This window comes from Microtus ochrogaster (genome assembly GCF_000317375.1).
Source record: "Microtus ochrogaster isolate Prairie Vole_2 chromosome 14 unlocalized genomic scaffold, MicOch1.0 chr14_random_1, whole genome shotgun sequence".
Taxonomy (NCBI): Eukaryota; Metazoa; Chordata; class Mammalia; order Rodentia; family Cricetidae; genus Microtus; species Microtus ochrogaster.
The window spans coordinates 27,974,276-27,988,748 of NW_004949096.1; the positions used below are offsets into that span (position 1 = coordinate 27,974,276).

The following is a 14,473-nucleotide window of genomic DNA, read 5'->3' on the forward strand; positions in this document are numbered from 1 at the left end:
TCTTCTTTACTCTACTAACCTCGTAGAACTATTTCTCAGCTACTGACAAACAGCTCCTTCCTTAGTGGCAGCTACCCCAACACAGCAGGGAAATGACTTCTAGAAGTGGTAGGCCAGTCAAGGCTCCAAGGAAATCAATTTCTCTTTCCTCACCAAATGTTTAAGATCAGTAGAATGGAAGGCATCTTATGAAATATCACTTCATCAGTCCCAAGACTGATATGAAAGGCGAAGCTAATTATATGTGTATAAATTAATCAGATACAGCTAGAAGCCTCATGTCCTCAAAATCATGGTCTAATTATTATTTTCAGGTTCAGTACATGCTATGAGAAAGCTCTGCAAATATGAGGAAAGAGACTACGGAGCAAAAGAGGGTGGTCAGTTTTCTACTATTCCCTGATAACCACCACAGATTTATAGCTATTACAATTTTCTTCAAGCAACATTTCAATATTCTTTAGAGGAAGAGTGCCATTAGATAAACATGGCAGTTCAGACTTCGGTTAGCCCAGTAAAAACACTATTTTCTTTGCTTTTTCTCTCCTCTTTTCCTTGTGAAACAAGGCTTGACTTGAACTCACAACTCTCTTGCCTTAACCAACCAAATGTTAGAATGATAGGGATAGAAGCCACTAAGCTTCAGGTCAGGATTGTTTTTTTATATTTTTGTTGGTTTAAATTTCTAATTTTGGGAAGACCTTTTAAGTAAAGTTAGTCATAAAGATTTAGGGAGTCTTGAGAGCTAACAAATATTTCTTAAGTGCATAAAGACAATTTTACATACATAATGATTTAGTGGCTTCTATAGGCTAGGAATAGTTTTGGCATTCCTCTCCCAGAAACCTAAGCTTCCTCTCTTAGGATCTTGGTACAGAGATCAGGTTAAAAGAGAATGAAACCAACCGTGCAACAGTGAAGCCTGCAGGCTGTTCCCACAGTACCCAGCTTTAGATACTTCTATACAAAATACATTTCCCTCAACAACTTAGGTTCTAAGACTGCTCTGGAGTAACAGGTACATGCAGATTCCCAATACTTCTTCCATAAATATACAGCAAACAGAGTTGAGAATGGATGGGAATTAAGGTCACATAGCACAGGACCAGACAGAAATCTAGGTGGGCAGCAGCCCATGGGACTCAGGACTTTGTCAGATTCTCTTTTGGTACATTTAATAAAGTATGCAAACTGATAAAAAGAGTGGTAGACAAATGCTTCCAGCAAAGACATGAATTTCTTTTTTGGAAGAACTGTGAAGAAAGACCATTTGGGATGAGTGGAGGAACAAGATAAAGGGAAAGAGCTCCTTAGCTAACTCAGTTACCCAGGAGCAAAAGCAGCATGCTGGGCAAACAGAAAGTTGTTCTCTTCTCTAAACACTTAAGTCTGGTCACATCGCTATTCTGCCTTTTTCCCTTCACATACTTCTTCAGGGAATAGGGAGAAATGTTGTTGTCCAGCCACGATCAATGGGGAAAAGAAAGGAAATGGAAGAGAGAGGCAGGAGTGCCCAATCTAGAGAACCAAAGGAAGCCTCTCAGAGCTGGTGGTCAGCAATCCTGAGAGTACTGTTTGAATAAAACAGGGCATGGGAAGATAAAGAGATGTACTCAAAACTGAAACAACAACAGAAATACCACACCCCTACCATGGCCCCTGGGAAAGAAAAGCTTAATTCCTGAACGGTGAGTGATAGATACACAGAGCCACTGTGCAGATGGAGCACACCTGGGAGCCACAGTCCCGGCAAGGCCCCTAAGGAAGTGAGAAAATGCCGGACTGGGAAACCAAGATACGGCCAGCTGAATTCTTCTACTGAGCCACCATCCTATGACAACCTTAAAACAAACTCAAAGCAGGTGACAAACGGCTTCCTTTTCTCCTGGCCCTGCTGTTGGATGCTGATCTTTCTAACAGATGGGTTTGCTCTATTACTGTTTATAGCCTCTGACTTAATCAAAAGTAGCAACCACCACCCAACACACCTTAACTCTAAATTCTAAACATTTCAAGGACAGAATCATGGGTGCTCTCCTGTTTTTAAATTTTCTTTTGAAATAGGTCTACTATGTAATTCAGTTTTGTCTTGAACCCATAAGTGTGTCCCATGTCCCCGTGGCCTCCCCCCCAACCCGCAATGTCCTGGGATCACAAGTAGATAGCCATGCCAGCCAGCTCCTTTCTTTTAACAAACCAGGACTGGTAAGTTTTTCAAGAACAGAACAACTACCCCAAGTAATAGTTCTCTTTTTTTTTTTAAACAGCATTATCTATTTTATTTCTTCCCTCCTGTGGGACTTACTCGTGGACTGGCCACACATAAAAAAGATGGCAGCTCAGTGAGCAGGCAGCAACGAAGTGAGGAGGTAGCTGATCTCCGTTGATGGACGACCTGGTCGGAGTAGCCACTCACTGCTTTACAGTGGCTGCTGAAAACAAGAGACTTAAAACAAAACAAAAAAAAAGTGTTAATGAAGCAAAGCAGAAAACATGTCACATGTTGAATATTCAACTTAATAAACTTTTTTCCGGGACAATACTATTAATTCTAAATAAACATTAATCAGAACCAAACATGTAGTGTATGGTTGAGGCCCATGTTAATTTCAAACTGTGGTTTTCTTAGTATACAAAACCAAGTAACATTTCTAATTCTACTTCCACAAGAGACATTTGTGCTAGGTGGATAGTTGGTTTTTATGACTATGGATGCAAACTCAAACCACAATGATTAAGGCTAATTTCTTCTAAATTTCCCCTTAAGACACTGTAGAAGCAGGTGCTAATGGTGTTGTGTAATTCAAGCAAAGCTGGTTCTTTTTGAGGCAGTGTCATACTATTCTTGGCTACATAATTCTAGGCTAACCTGAACTACATTTCAAAATAATGTAAATTCTTCACTTACAGTATTAGGGACTAAAGTGCAAAGTTTGAGTGCTTGCCTACCACAAATAAGGTCCTGGGTTCCATTCCAAAGAAAAATTTCTTTATTATATCAAAAAACTGGCTGGGCAGTGGTGGTACATGCCTTTAATTCTAGAACTTGGGAGGCAGAGGCAGGCAGATCTCTGTGTCCTCTGTGTGAGGACAGCCTGGTACACAAAGTGAATTGTAGGACAGCCAGAGCTGTAACACAGAGAAACTTTGTCTTGAAAAACCAAATAAGAAAAAGAAAAAAAAGTATTTTATGAGGTTGTCTTCATTCCTTGGCTTGTGGACTTTCCCTGCCTAATTGTCAAAGGTCGCTCTCACATGAACCTTTCTGCCATATTCTTCCAGTTAAGGGCTTTGGTTAAGATAAAACCTACTCAGGTTTTCCCCTGGATTAAGGGGGAAAGTATTTTAAATTCAGGTGTGAAAGCACATACAAAAATTAAAAGCTACAGTCATCAACTATTCTCAAACCTATACATTCTAAGGTAAGGAAGGAAGTGAAGGCATTGGAAGGTAATATTAAAAAACATATCCTAACAAGCTTTCCAGTCTTGCTAAGCTTTTAGTTCCCAGTCCTCCAATGGATATTGTAATATGAGATATTCTGAAATAGCAGGCCTCAGTGCCACTATAGCCTCTACACCAAAACATGGTTCATTCAGGAGTATGACAGCACACAGTCAGTCATTTTATCACTGCTGTTCATTCCTGATCATGTCATTTACCTGTTTTACTACATTTCCTGTAGATAAGCTGGTTATCTTAATGATTTGGATGAAGATAATATACAAGACAATTTATACCCTGTTTTAAGGTCACAAAAATAAAACCCAAGAATACAACAGTAACAATACTTCAGGACTTCTTTGCTCAGTAACATATGCAGTCTCATTCTCCCATGCGGGACTATTTACCACAGAACAAGTTCCAGGACAGCCAGGGCTATACAGAGGAATCCTGAAAGGAAAAAGAACAAACAACGCCCCCCCCCAAACAAAAATAAAGATGCTATCAGTGCCTTTCTGGAAAGTCTACCTAGTAGTAATTCTATTCCTGGATACAAATTCCCAAATGAGAACATACTGCCACATATATATTTTATTGGAAGTTCTTAAGTCAAAATAATTTATATTTATTTTTAAAAACTCATTAGTTTTTTACATACTCAGTATGTAACTTTGCTTTACAGAAACCCTGACACTCCTCAAATACTTTACTCATTACTTACGCTATAATTAATGCAAGGGACGCAGAGAAGGAGGGTAGAATCAGCGAAGGAATGAACAACTGCAGTGATAGTTCATTTGTATTTTAAAATAAAGCTTGCCTGAAGTTCAGAGAGCAAAACAGCTGCACTGATCAGCCTCAGAGACAGGCAGTGGTGACACACACTTTTAATCCCAGTAGCCACACTAGTTTGCCATAGAAACTGGGCAGTAATAGTGCACGCCAGCACTAGAGAGGAATATAAAACAGGAGGAGACTGGTCTCAGCTCAGTCTCATTCTGAGATTCCTGGAGGCAGGGTCGCCATTTCAGACTGAGGTAGAGATAAGAGCCAATAGCTGGCTGTTTTGTTTTTCTGACCTTCAAGTTGAACTCTAATTTCTGTCTCTGGGCTTTTATTAATCATACCACAAACAGCTAGCAACATCACTTCTTCAGTCTATTTGGCCATAATTTTATTTAAAGAAAAAAGTAGTATTACCAATGGAACAGTGTTACTTGTTTTTAACAGGTTCCAGTTTTTGCTATTCTGTTGTTCCGTGTTCATGCTCTTGAATGCCTCATCACCCTGCAGCATGAGCAGATCTTGATGCCGGAACCACAGTATGTACACAGTAATAAAGCAAAGCTTTTCTATATATTCTCTTGGCATCATGCAAGCGTCAAGTGAAGACAGGTAGACCATCAAGAGTCAAGCTGCACACTTTCTCCACAGTACAGAAGCCACACATTCTCACAGATGCACAAGTGTCCAGTTAACAAAGACCATGCCTTGTTCTCCATGGTTTGCTTAAAAGGGTGTACTATTTGTAAATCACCTGCTGGAATAATGAATTCTATTCTCACAAATGTCTTAAGTGAGTAAAACGATCATAGCTGTCTTCAAGGAATACTGGCAGCTGCCATGACCTCAGGAAGTGACAGAGACACAAATACCATAGCTGAAAAGTGACATTCAGAAGACTTTGAAAACCTGCTTGAAGAATTCTTCAACAGCAGTCAAAGTTCCTTAGGCATTTAAAAGTCAAGATTATCTAAACAACACAAGTCACTCTTTTCCAAACTTCTTTTTTTTTTTTCTGGGGTAGAGGGTGGTTGAGTAATCCTAGCTGTCCTGGAACTCAATCTTTGGACCAGGCAGAACTGAAACTCAGATCCGCCTGCCTCTTCCTTCTGAGTACTGGGATTAAAAAGGAGTGTGGCCACCACGACATGGCTCAAAATAGTCATTTTTATTCTAAGATCATTTTACATATTTTCTTATTACCTATTCTTTTCTTTTTTGAAGACAGGGTCTCATAATGTAGTCTTGGCTGGTCTGGAACTCAATTCTGTAGGGAGGCTGGCCTCAAACTCATAGAGATCTTCTTGCCTCTGTCTCTAAAGTACTTGATTAAAGGAGTGAACCACCATGCCCAGCTCCATTCTGTAAATTTTAAATTGAAAAATCTAAAACTGCCCCAACTTCTGTGAGTCACTCATCTTACAAGAATTGAGTATGTAAAGCTCTTAAAAGGGCTAGAGAGGGTGGCTGGAGAGATGGCTCAGGTTAAGAGCACTGGCTGCTCTTCCTGAGGTATTGAGTTCAGTCCCTAGCAACTACATGGTGGCTCACAACTATCCACAATAAAATCTGGTGCTCTCTTCTGGCACGCAGGCAGAACAGTGTATACGTAATAAACAAATAGATAAACATTTAAAAATTGCTTAAATTAGGACTAGAAAGACCACTCAGCAGGTAAAGGCACTTGCTGGGAAAGCAAAGTTAGATCCCTAAAACAAACAATGTTGGAAAAACAGAAATGATACTTTGACATCCACATGTGTAACATGGCATATTCTGTCTACCTACACATACACACACACTGTAAAAGACAACACATTAAAAAAATACAATTTTTCCAGGGCATGGAGGCACATAGCTTTAGATAGAGCACTTGGGAGGCAGAAAAAAGCAGATTCTTGAGTTCCAGGCCAGCCTGGTCTACAGAGGAAGTTCCAGGACAGTCAAGGCTATACAGAGAAACCTAGTTTCAAACAAAAACAAAACAAACTTTGAACATATACTATGGCTAAGTAGATTACTATGATATCTGTTCACAAGGACAAAATTAACAAAAGTTAATAATGATTCTTGCATTCTGAAAGTCATCATTTCTGACAAGGTCTTCAACTGGATATAGCTTTAAAAAAGGTTTTACCTCAAAACAATATTTCCTATAGCTCTAAGTTTAATCTTTAAGCAAAAGATTTTTTTTTAAGACCCCGATGTACAAGATTTATACTCTCCAGTACACATCACTACCTAATAAACAGATCTGGGGAAGTACTCTCAGAATGCACAGTTGATAGTTGAAGCCAATCTTTTTGTTTTTCCATTTTTTCAATAGGTATGACTAAATATGGACAGTGGGAAGTTTCTTCCTCTGCTTCTCCCCACCACGTCTAACAGGAAAACTCATTTTTACCTATATTGAATATGTATCTGAATTCTGACTTAGAGGCCAAGAAAGTACTATTCTATTATTTTTTATCTACCTACCTACCTACCTACCTACCTACCTACCTACCTACCTACCTACCTACCTACCTACCTACCTATCTATCTGCATGTTTGGTGTATATGTGTGTGTGTCTGTCTACTTACCTATCTATTGGTATATATGTGTGAGTGTGTATATGCTAGAGCCTGACACTCCACAACTGGTCCTCCATCTTGTTTTTTGCAATTAAATGTTATTTTTCTGTGTGAGTATTGGACAAGTAGCTGGACTTAGTTCTTCCCTTCCATCATGTGTATCCTGCGGATTACACTCAGGTTCTTTGGATTAAACTCAGGTTCCCAGTGGTTTGTGGCAAGTATCTTTTCTACTGGGCCAACAGCTGGCCCTGTGTTACAACATCTCCACTGAATCTGAATCTGCCTCACAAATATATCTGAAGAAAACGGAAAAAAAGGGAGCAAGTGGAGTGGGAGAAGACGACAAAAAGGAAATAAAGGCAAACTATATATAAAGGTATAATGAGTTTGTACATGAAAATTTTGCTATATACGTATATATTTATCAGACACTTTTTTTTTTGAAAAGTCTGCTGAACTAAATCAACCAGTTTATTTCAAGGATGTGCTGACCTCACAATGTTATCAGACACTTTTATAACTTTTTTTCTTTGTTGAGAAAGGGTCTTAAGTTGCACAGGCTGGCCTCATTTACTATGTAGCAAAGGACAAACTTGAATTTCTGTCTCTATTTGCATGCAAAGTATTGGGATTATTGACATGCGCCATCATGAACAGCTAGCACATTCTTGCCAGTCATGACCAAATTTTAAAACCCTCAGATAGAATGTGCTTCATACATTTTTATTAACCATTATACCTGGAACACAAACAAGTACTTCCTACGCAAAAACAAAACTGGGCAAATGGTATGCTCTCAGGAGTGTTTATAACAAGCTATTGTGGGCCATGATGCAATTACAGCTACTTGCAATTGATAATTCAGATGTCAACCCACCAGAGAATTCTCAGATGGAGGAAACCTGACGGACAGGGTCTGTGGGTCATTGACTATGCAAACTTTTTCTTTCATCTGTAATTTCACTTGAGCAATAACAGCTATGATATCTCATCATTACCATGCCATTTCCATGTGATGTGTATATGTAATCTAACGATTTCACCTCAATCTTATGGGCATATATCTGTGGAATGTCAGGAAGATGACTTTCATTTGATACATAGAAAATATACTAGGACATATTTCATACTAGATGTATCTGTCCCACACACTTAAAGGTCTGCTTTGTTCCTTTTCCGTCAGACTAACTGCACACAATTAGCTCACTTCCACCTCAGAGCAAGTCTCACGCTACACTAAAGGCTTTTTTTTTTTTTAAGATATAATTTGTAGCTGTTATTATCTTTGTTAATACACACAAGGTGCTTGTAGCTGATAACCTACACTTCTATATAAGGCACAGGTAACAAAGGGAGGACTAAACAGGATGCTAGTGGAAAGAAGAGGCTTGAAAGAATCACAGTGTAGATGACTGAAACAATAAACAGAAAAATTAGAATCAATAATATCAAAAGAGCAGCTTGGTGACAAATCATTGGAGTCATTGAGAAAATAAATAACAGAGAAGAATAGAATAATTACATTCTAAAGTGAAAAATTATCTGCTATTACATAAAACAATAAAGATTATGAAGAAATTATACAAACATGATATATCATCAATTTAGTTATTCTACATGAATTGACAAATTCCTATGCATGTCTGTGAACACAACTAACTCAAAACAGAGAATCTGAAACTGATGGGATTAAATTAGAGTAAAATAATACAAAGATCTTTCATTACGCATGTCTGATATAACATGGATTAATTGGTGAGTTAAGTGAAACACGTAAGAATTGATGCCAGTTCCTCTATAAGTGTTTGTGGCAGTTCCACAGGAAAGGCGACTTCTCAACCCATTCTATGAATCTACCATTACTCTGTAGCCGAAGCTACAAAAGAACACCAGAGTAGATGACACTAAAGGCTTTTTGTAACTAGACCATAAGTTTAAAACTATAGCTATACACAGAGTCACAGATGCACAGTTGTAACACAAAGCAACCAAAAAAGAAGGCATGCCAATTCTTCTTTCTTGTCGGTCTGCCAACAGACCTATGTCTCAAAGTCTGTCACTGGGCAGTATGCGTCTCGCCTCCCCCACCCCCTCGTCTGGTCAGTCTTACTCCTGTAACCTTGGAACCTTGTGTTACCATGGCAATGGCTCAGCTCCCTATCGCTTACCCTAGGAATATGCTTCTGACTAAAGAGGTAACTCTTAAATTTTTTTTTTTATCGCTATAAGGCTCCTGTAAGAAAAACGTTTTGAGGCCAGAAAGAAGAAGCCATGAGAAATTAAAAATTAGGACAGGAGAATTAGAATAAAAGCAAAACAATAGAGAGACTGATTCGAAAAAGCATGGAATGGGAGAGCTCATTTGTTCCCCTCAAATACCCTAGGAAAAAATCCCTTTCACTTGCTGTAGTATCCAATCTGAACACTGAAGAGGGTCTTGCGACTGAACCCAAAAGTTCTCATTAGTACACCACTAAAACAGGCCTGTTTTTACTTTTTATTTGGAGCTCTGAACTTATAATCCTTTTTTTGTCTAAGCCTCCCACACTGCACAGATGTACATGTAGGCAAAATTCCCATATACATAAAATAAAGCATAAAGGAAAAATTAAAAGAGAGCAAGCCAAGCAGCTCTTCACCACAACAAAGTTATACATGAAACATTTACACATGAAAAATAAACACACAATATAAGTGTAACTCAATACATTGTACAAACCCCTCAAAACACTGGGGTTCTTGTTTGTTTGCTCTTTGTTTTCAGAGACAAGGTTGTCCTGGAACTCCTCCTGTAGAGATCTGCCAGCCTTTGCCTCTATAGCCACCACTGCCTGGGTAAACATTAGGGTTCTTAAGGACACCATTTAACATTAATTTTACTAATGGAAAGAAAAGGAAGCTGAAGGTACTAAGTAGACAACTTATGCAGATAACGGCTTACCTTTAACAAAGGGCAGCTGCAAAGGTTAGGGAAGGAAAGTGGAAAATCGACACCAAGAAGAAAATCCTTATTTCCCAGATATCTCTGATGGCTCTCCCTGTCTGGATCTCCCCAAGAACGCAGCTGATGGAGCCTGTAGGAGGCTTTCAGAGACAGGAAAAGAGCTAACCACCTGAAACAAACCACAGAGATGTGCTTACTCAATGTTCCTATGAAATTTGGTAGTTCACAATGAGGACCTATCTCATTATCACACACCGTTTGTAAATCTTGAGCATTTGGAAGAGATTCTTTCTTACCTTCAGATAAAGCCATTGCATACTTTTGTTCTATAGATTCCTTGACATGATTTGCTTTTTTAAAGTAAAATGCTCTATATAGCTATAATAAAAAGCAAATAAATACAAAAAATACTCAGAAACATTTATCTCTACTTAAAAAACTCTTACCATAAAAAATCATCTTATCAGGAAGATAGTCATTTCTAATTTCTCTATTACATTAAAAACAACATAAAAGGGGCTAGAGAGATGGCTCAGCAGTTAGAAGCACTGGCTGTTGTTCCAGGACCTGGGTTCAGTTCCTAGTAACCACATGGCAGTTCACACCTATCTGTAACTTCAGACCCACTCTCACACAGGCATACACGCAGGCAAAACACCAATGAACATAAAAAAAATTAAACACAATAAAAAAACATAATATAAATCAGTAAAAACCATTTTGCAAAGAATAAAAATACAAAGCTAAATTTCCCAGAATGCTTAAAGTAATAGTAAGCATAACTATATGAACACACACACACATATATATGAAAGAAAAAGAAAACAGAAAAAAGTGTAATATTTCTTTTTTGCTAGAAGATGGGAGAAGGTTTCATATAGCACAGGCTGCTTCCAACACCTGATCCCCCTGCTTCAGCCAGCCACGTGCTGGGATTACAGGTATGTACTATCACCACTCCTAGCTCATAAAAAAATTATTGATAGGGGAAAAAAATAGAGGCTCAAGGTGTAATATTAAATATTTAATGTCACAGTATTGCACTTTTGTCCCTGCCTATTCCCAGTTGCTCTTCTATCAAACAGTAAGCAAACTTCTCACCTGGCCAAAAGTCCCTGAAGCATGAGGTTTGCCATTTCTGCTGGCGAGACATCAATAAATCGAAGGAAAGAAAAACAGCTTCCTTCATTAATACCTGGAAAATCAAAGAACAATGCTAAGCCCGATAGCAAACCAAAAGATAATATTCAACTTAGCCTGCTGACCTGTTTAATTCCTTTTTTTATAAATATTTATTTATTTATTTATTTATTTATTTATTTATTTATTATGTATACAATATTCTGTCTGTGTGCATATCTGTAGGTTAGAAGAGGGCACCAGACCTCATTACAGATGGTTGTGAGCCACCATGTGGTTGCTGGGAATTGAACTCAGGACCTTTGGAAGAGCAGGCAATGCTCTTAAACCACTGAGCCATTTCTCCAGCCCCCGACCTGTTTAATTCCTAAAACTACATTGTAAAGATTCTGATCTAGCCAGGGTGTCATTATTTGTATACTACAGGCACAGACAGAAGCTGTACTGTGAAGTGCAGCACATACGAGACAGAGTGAAGATAGCTCATCAGCCAACTTTGGGGGTTATGGCCTTTGGTTAATTTCTATGATATGAACAAAAAGGAAAGGACAAAAGAGAAAGGTTCATCTTAATATTTTGGACAATGCTCAAGGTCAAGCAGCTTAGGATAAGAAGGAAGAATGGAATTCTCATTAATAAAAGCATTAATGTCAAATTTCAAGCGGAAGAAACTCTCTGTTTTAAGACAAGCTCTCATGTAGCCCAGAGTTGTTTCAAACTTGGTATATACTCAAGGATGACTTTGAACTTCTGATCTTTCTGACTCTTCCTGAAAGAAGAGTTTATAGGTATGTGCCACCAAGCCTTGTTTATTAGGTGCTAGGGATTGAACCAAGGGCCTGGTGTATGTTAGGCAAGAACTCTACCATGCCCAGCCCAACTCTTTCTTTCTTTCTTTGGAAGAAGTTCTCATAGTAGGCCAGACGAGCTTCAAATTCATGGATTTGGTCTCCTGAGTACTGAGATTATAGGGGTGAGCTGCTGAACCTGACTTTAAGGATGAGGAATTCCTAAGAGATAGGTAGATATAAACTGTAGACAGAAAGTTGGGTGGTGGTAACGCATGCCTTTAATCCCAGCACTTAGGAGGCAGAGGCAGGTGGATCTCTATGAGTTCAAGGCCAGCCTGGCATACAAGAACTAGTTCCAAGACTCAGAGAAACCCTGTCTAGAAAAACAAACCAAGCAAACAAACAAAATGTAGACAGAGTCACTATGAATAAGTATTGCTTCCTGCTCTGTCTACAAATGACAGAAACTAGGCCTGCATAATGACGCATGCCTCTGATCAACAACAACACACAGAAGGCAGAAGCAGGCTGATTACTGAGATAAAGGGTGCCTCTTCTACGTAGTGAGTTCCAGGATAGTCAGAGCTATGTAGAGAAGCTGTCTCGAAAAACCAATAAAATAAAATAAAAATTACAAAAATTATAGATGAAGACGACTATCTTGTAAAATTTTTTTTTGCCTTTCATTTGTTTGTGAACTGTACGTAAATGTGTGTAGACAAGGTCATGTGGGTGTGGGCAAACGCAGGCATCTTTCTTGGTCCCTTTCTATTTACTGAGACAAGGTCTCTGGCTGAACACGGTACTCAATGATTCGACTACTTGCTTTAGGGATCCTGTCTCTCCCATCTGTATGCTAGGATTACAGCAGGGCTACCACACCTATCTAGCATTTACCTGGCTTCTAGGGATCTAAACTCTAGTCCTCACACTAGTGTGGCAAATGCTAATGTTCCATAGTATAAACTACCTTTCTGGCCACTAATTTACCAATTTATTAAGACATTAGAAAATAAAAGCCAAAACCACTACAGTCACAAGCAAAACAAAGAACATTCTGGTAAAACCCCAACTCTTCTTCCAATGATCAAAACTCCTACCTTTTCTGTGGAAGAGAGACTGCTGGATATAGTCTGGTGCAAATGGAGAAAGTAGAACCTTTAACCACCTGTGAAACAAGTAATTAAAATAAATCTGAAAGGAAGTACAAACACTAAGAAGTTAACTAAACTAGAAGCTCCAAATCAGGGAAAATCAAAATTTAAGACTATTTCTACATGTAAGAAGTTTCTTATCATATGACTACGCAACTCGAGACACAAATGTCAGAAAATACAAAACTGTTACACTAATGTAAATCTCTCCTCATTTCACGGACTCTCAATTCTAGCCTAAACAAAGAGTACAACTCTGGTCCTTTTCTCTTGCTCAAATCTGTTAAAAAAAAAAAAAACAAAAAAAACAAAAAACTTCAATTTTAGTTTAATTAGGTCACATTGGTAAATATTTTATAACAAAGCTTTAACAATGTCCATAGCTCTCAACTGCTGGCACACAGATATCCATTTAAGAGCACAATAAACAGTCTGGAATTCAGAATTATCCTAACTTAGAGGTATAAAATGGACCACACACCAATTTTCTGAATGAACTGGTCTCTAGCATATTAGTTTAACGACTAATTCAACTTTACCAAATTTATTACTGTAGACTCTTATCAAGAGAATAAATTTAATTAAAAACCAATAAACTCAGTTCTGCATTAAGTGTGACTTCAAGTCATTTTAACATAACTTAAGTACATTTAAGTAAATTTACTGTTGATTTTTGGTGCAAATACACATTTGAACACAGGTATGCATTCCTGATTAGAAAGTTAATAGAAACAGCTAAGGCATTTAAGGCCATCTAATGGAAGCCTTTGTAACACTCCAACTCCCACCCTAAGTGCCCTCGATATTGTTCACCATTTGTTAAATATCTCTTTACTGAAAACTCACATATTCAACACTAAATTTATCTACTCCACTAAGGATATAGCTCTAGAGTAGATCATCCACTTAATAAGCATGAGGCCTTGGAGTCAATCCCCAGCACTACTGAATAATAAATGTGGCCATTGAGCCAAATTATAAAAGCACTCAGCATCAATAAAAATCAATATTTGCTCACCTATCTCGTGAATGGTTGAAGACCCTGATCTGTCCATGACGATAGATAAATTTTGAAATTTCATATGGCTTTAGGGAAATATGAAATGGAGACCAAGTTTCTTGTCGTTCAAATAACTCTGGGTGATTACACACCTAAGATGAAGGGAAATGGTAGGACAACATTGTCATTTGCAGACATCACTGCTGATTGCTGAACTTCATGGATATTGCCTTCCCATTTTCAGCTCGAGGCCTATCTGGCATCAAGCCTAGGACCCTCTCTATTGAAGTATGTTAAGAAAAACAACAAAGCAAATGACCTAAGCCTTACCTTCCTGAACTGCATGACTAGATTCATGAGGCTGCTGGTGGTGTTCTGTGCTTGCTGAGTAGAGCCCATAGAAGACTGCAGTAAGTCTTCAATGGAAATTTTATTCTTTAGTGCCTGATATAAGAGCTTTTGTCGGCTAGTCAACTGACAGTACATCAGAATTTCAATCTAAAGAAAAAAATCAACAAAAACATTCATATTTGTAACTATCAGGTGAAAAAAAACCAGTATAACCTTAAATGTTTCTTTTTATTTTTTTTTGGTTTTTTGAGACAGGGTTTCTCTGTAGCTTTGGAGCCTGTCCTGGAAC

The 14,473-nt window shown here is 38.2% G+C and overlaps 1 protein-coding gene across 2 annotated transcripts in view; it reads right to left on the bottom strand.

Moving 5' to 3' along the window:
• Positions 1-14,473, bottom strand: part of Ino80 (INO80 complex subunit) — a 114,609-nt gene that overhangs the window by 51,198 nt on the left and 48,938 nt on the right. For both annotated transcript variants that reach the window (XM_026787741.1, XM_005364272.3), the window contains 6 exons: positions 14,164-14,331; positions 13,852-13,985; positions 12,780-12,847; positions 10,850-10,943; positions 9,746-9,917; positions 2,306-2,446 (listed from right to left, as the gene is read on the bottom strand). In XM_026787741.1, the coding sequence (XP_026643542.1) occupies positions 2,306-2,446; positions 9,746-9,917; positions 10,850-10,943; positions 12,780-12,847; positions 13,852-13,985; positions 14,164-14,331 (777 nt within the window). The remainder of the gene's footprint in view (positions 1-2,305; positions 2,447-9,745; positions 9,918-10,849; positions 10,944-12,779; positions 12,848-13,851; positions 13,986-14,163; positions 14,332-14,473) is intronic.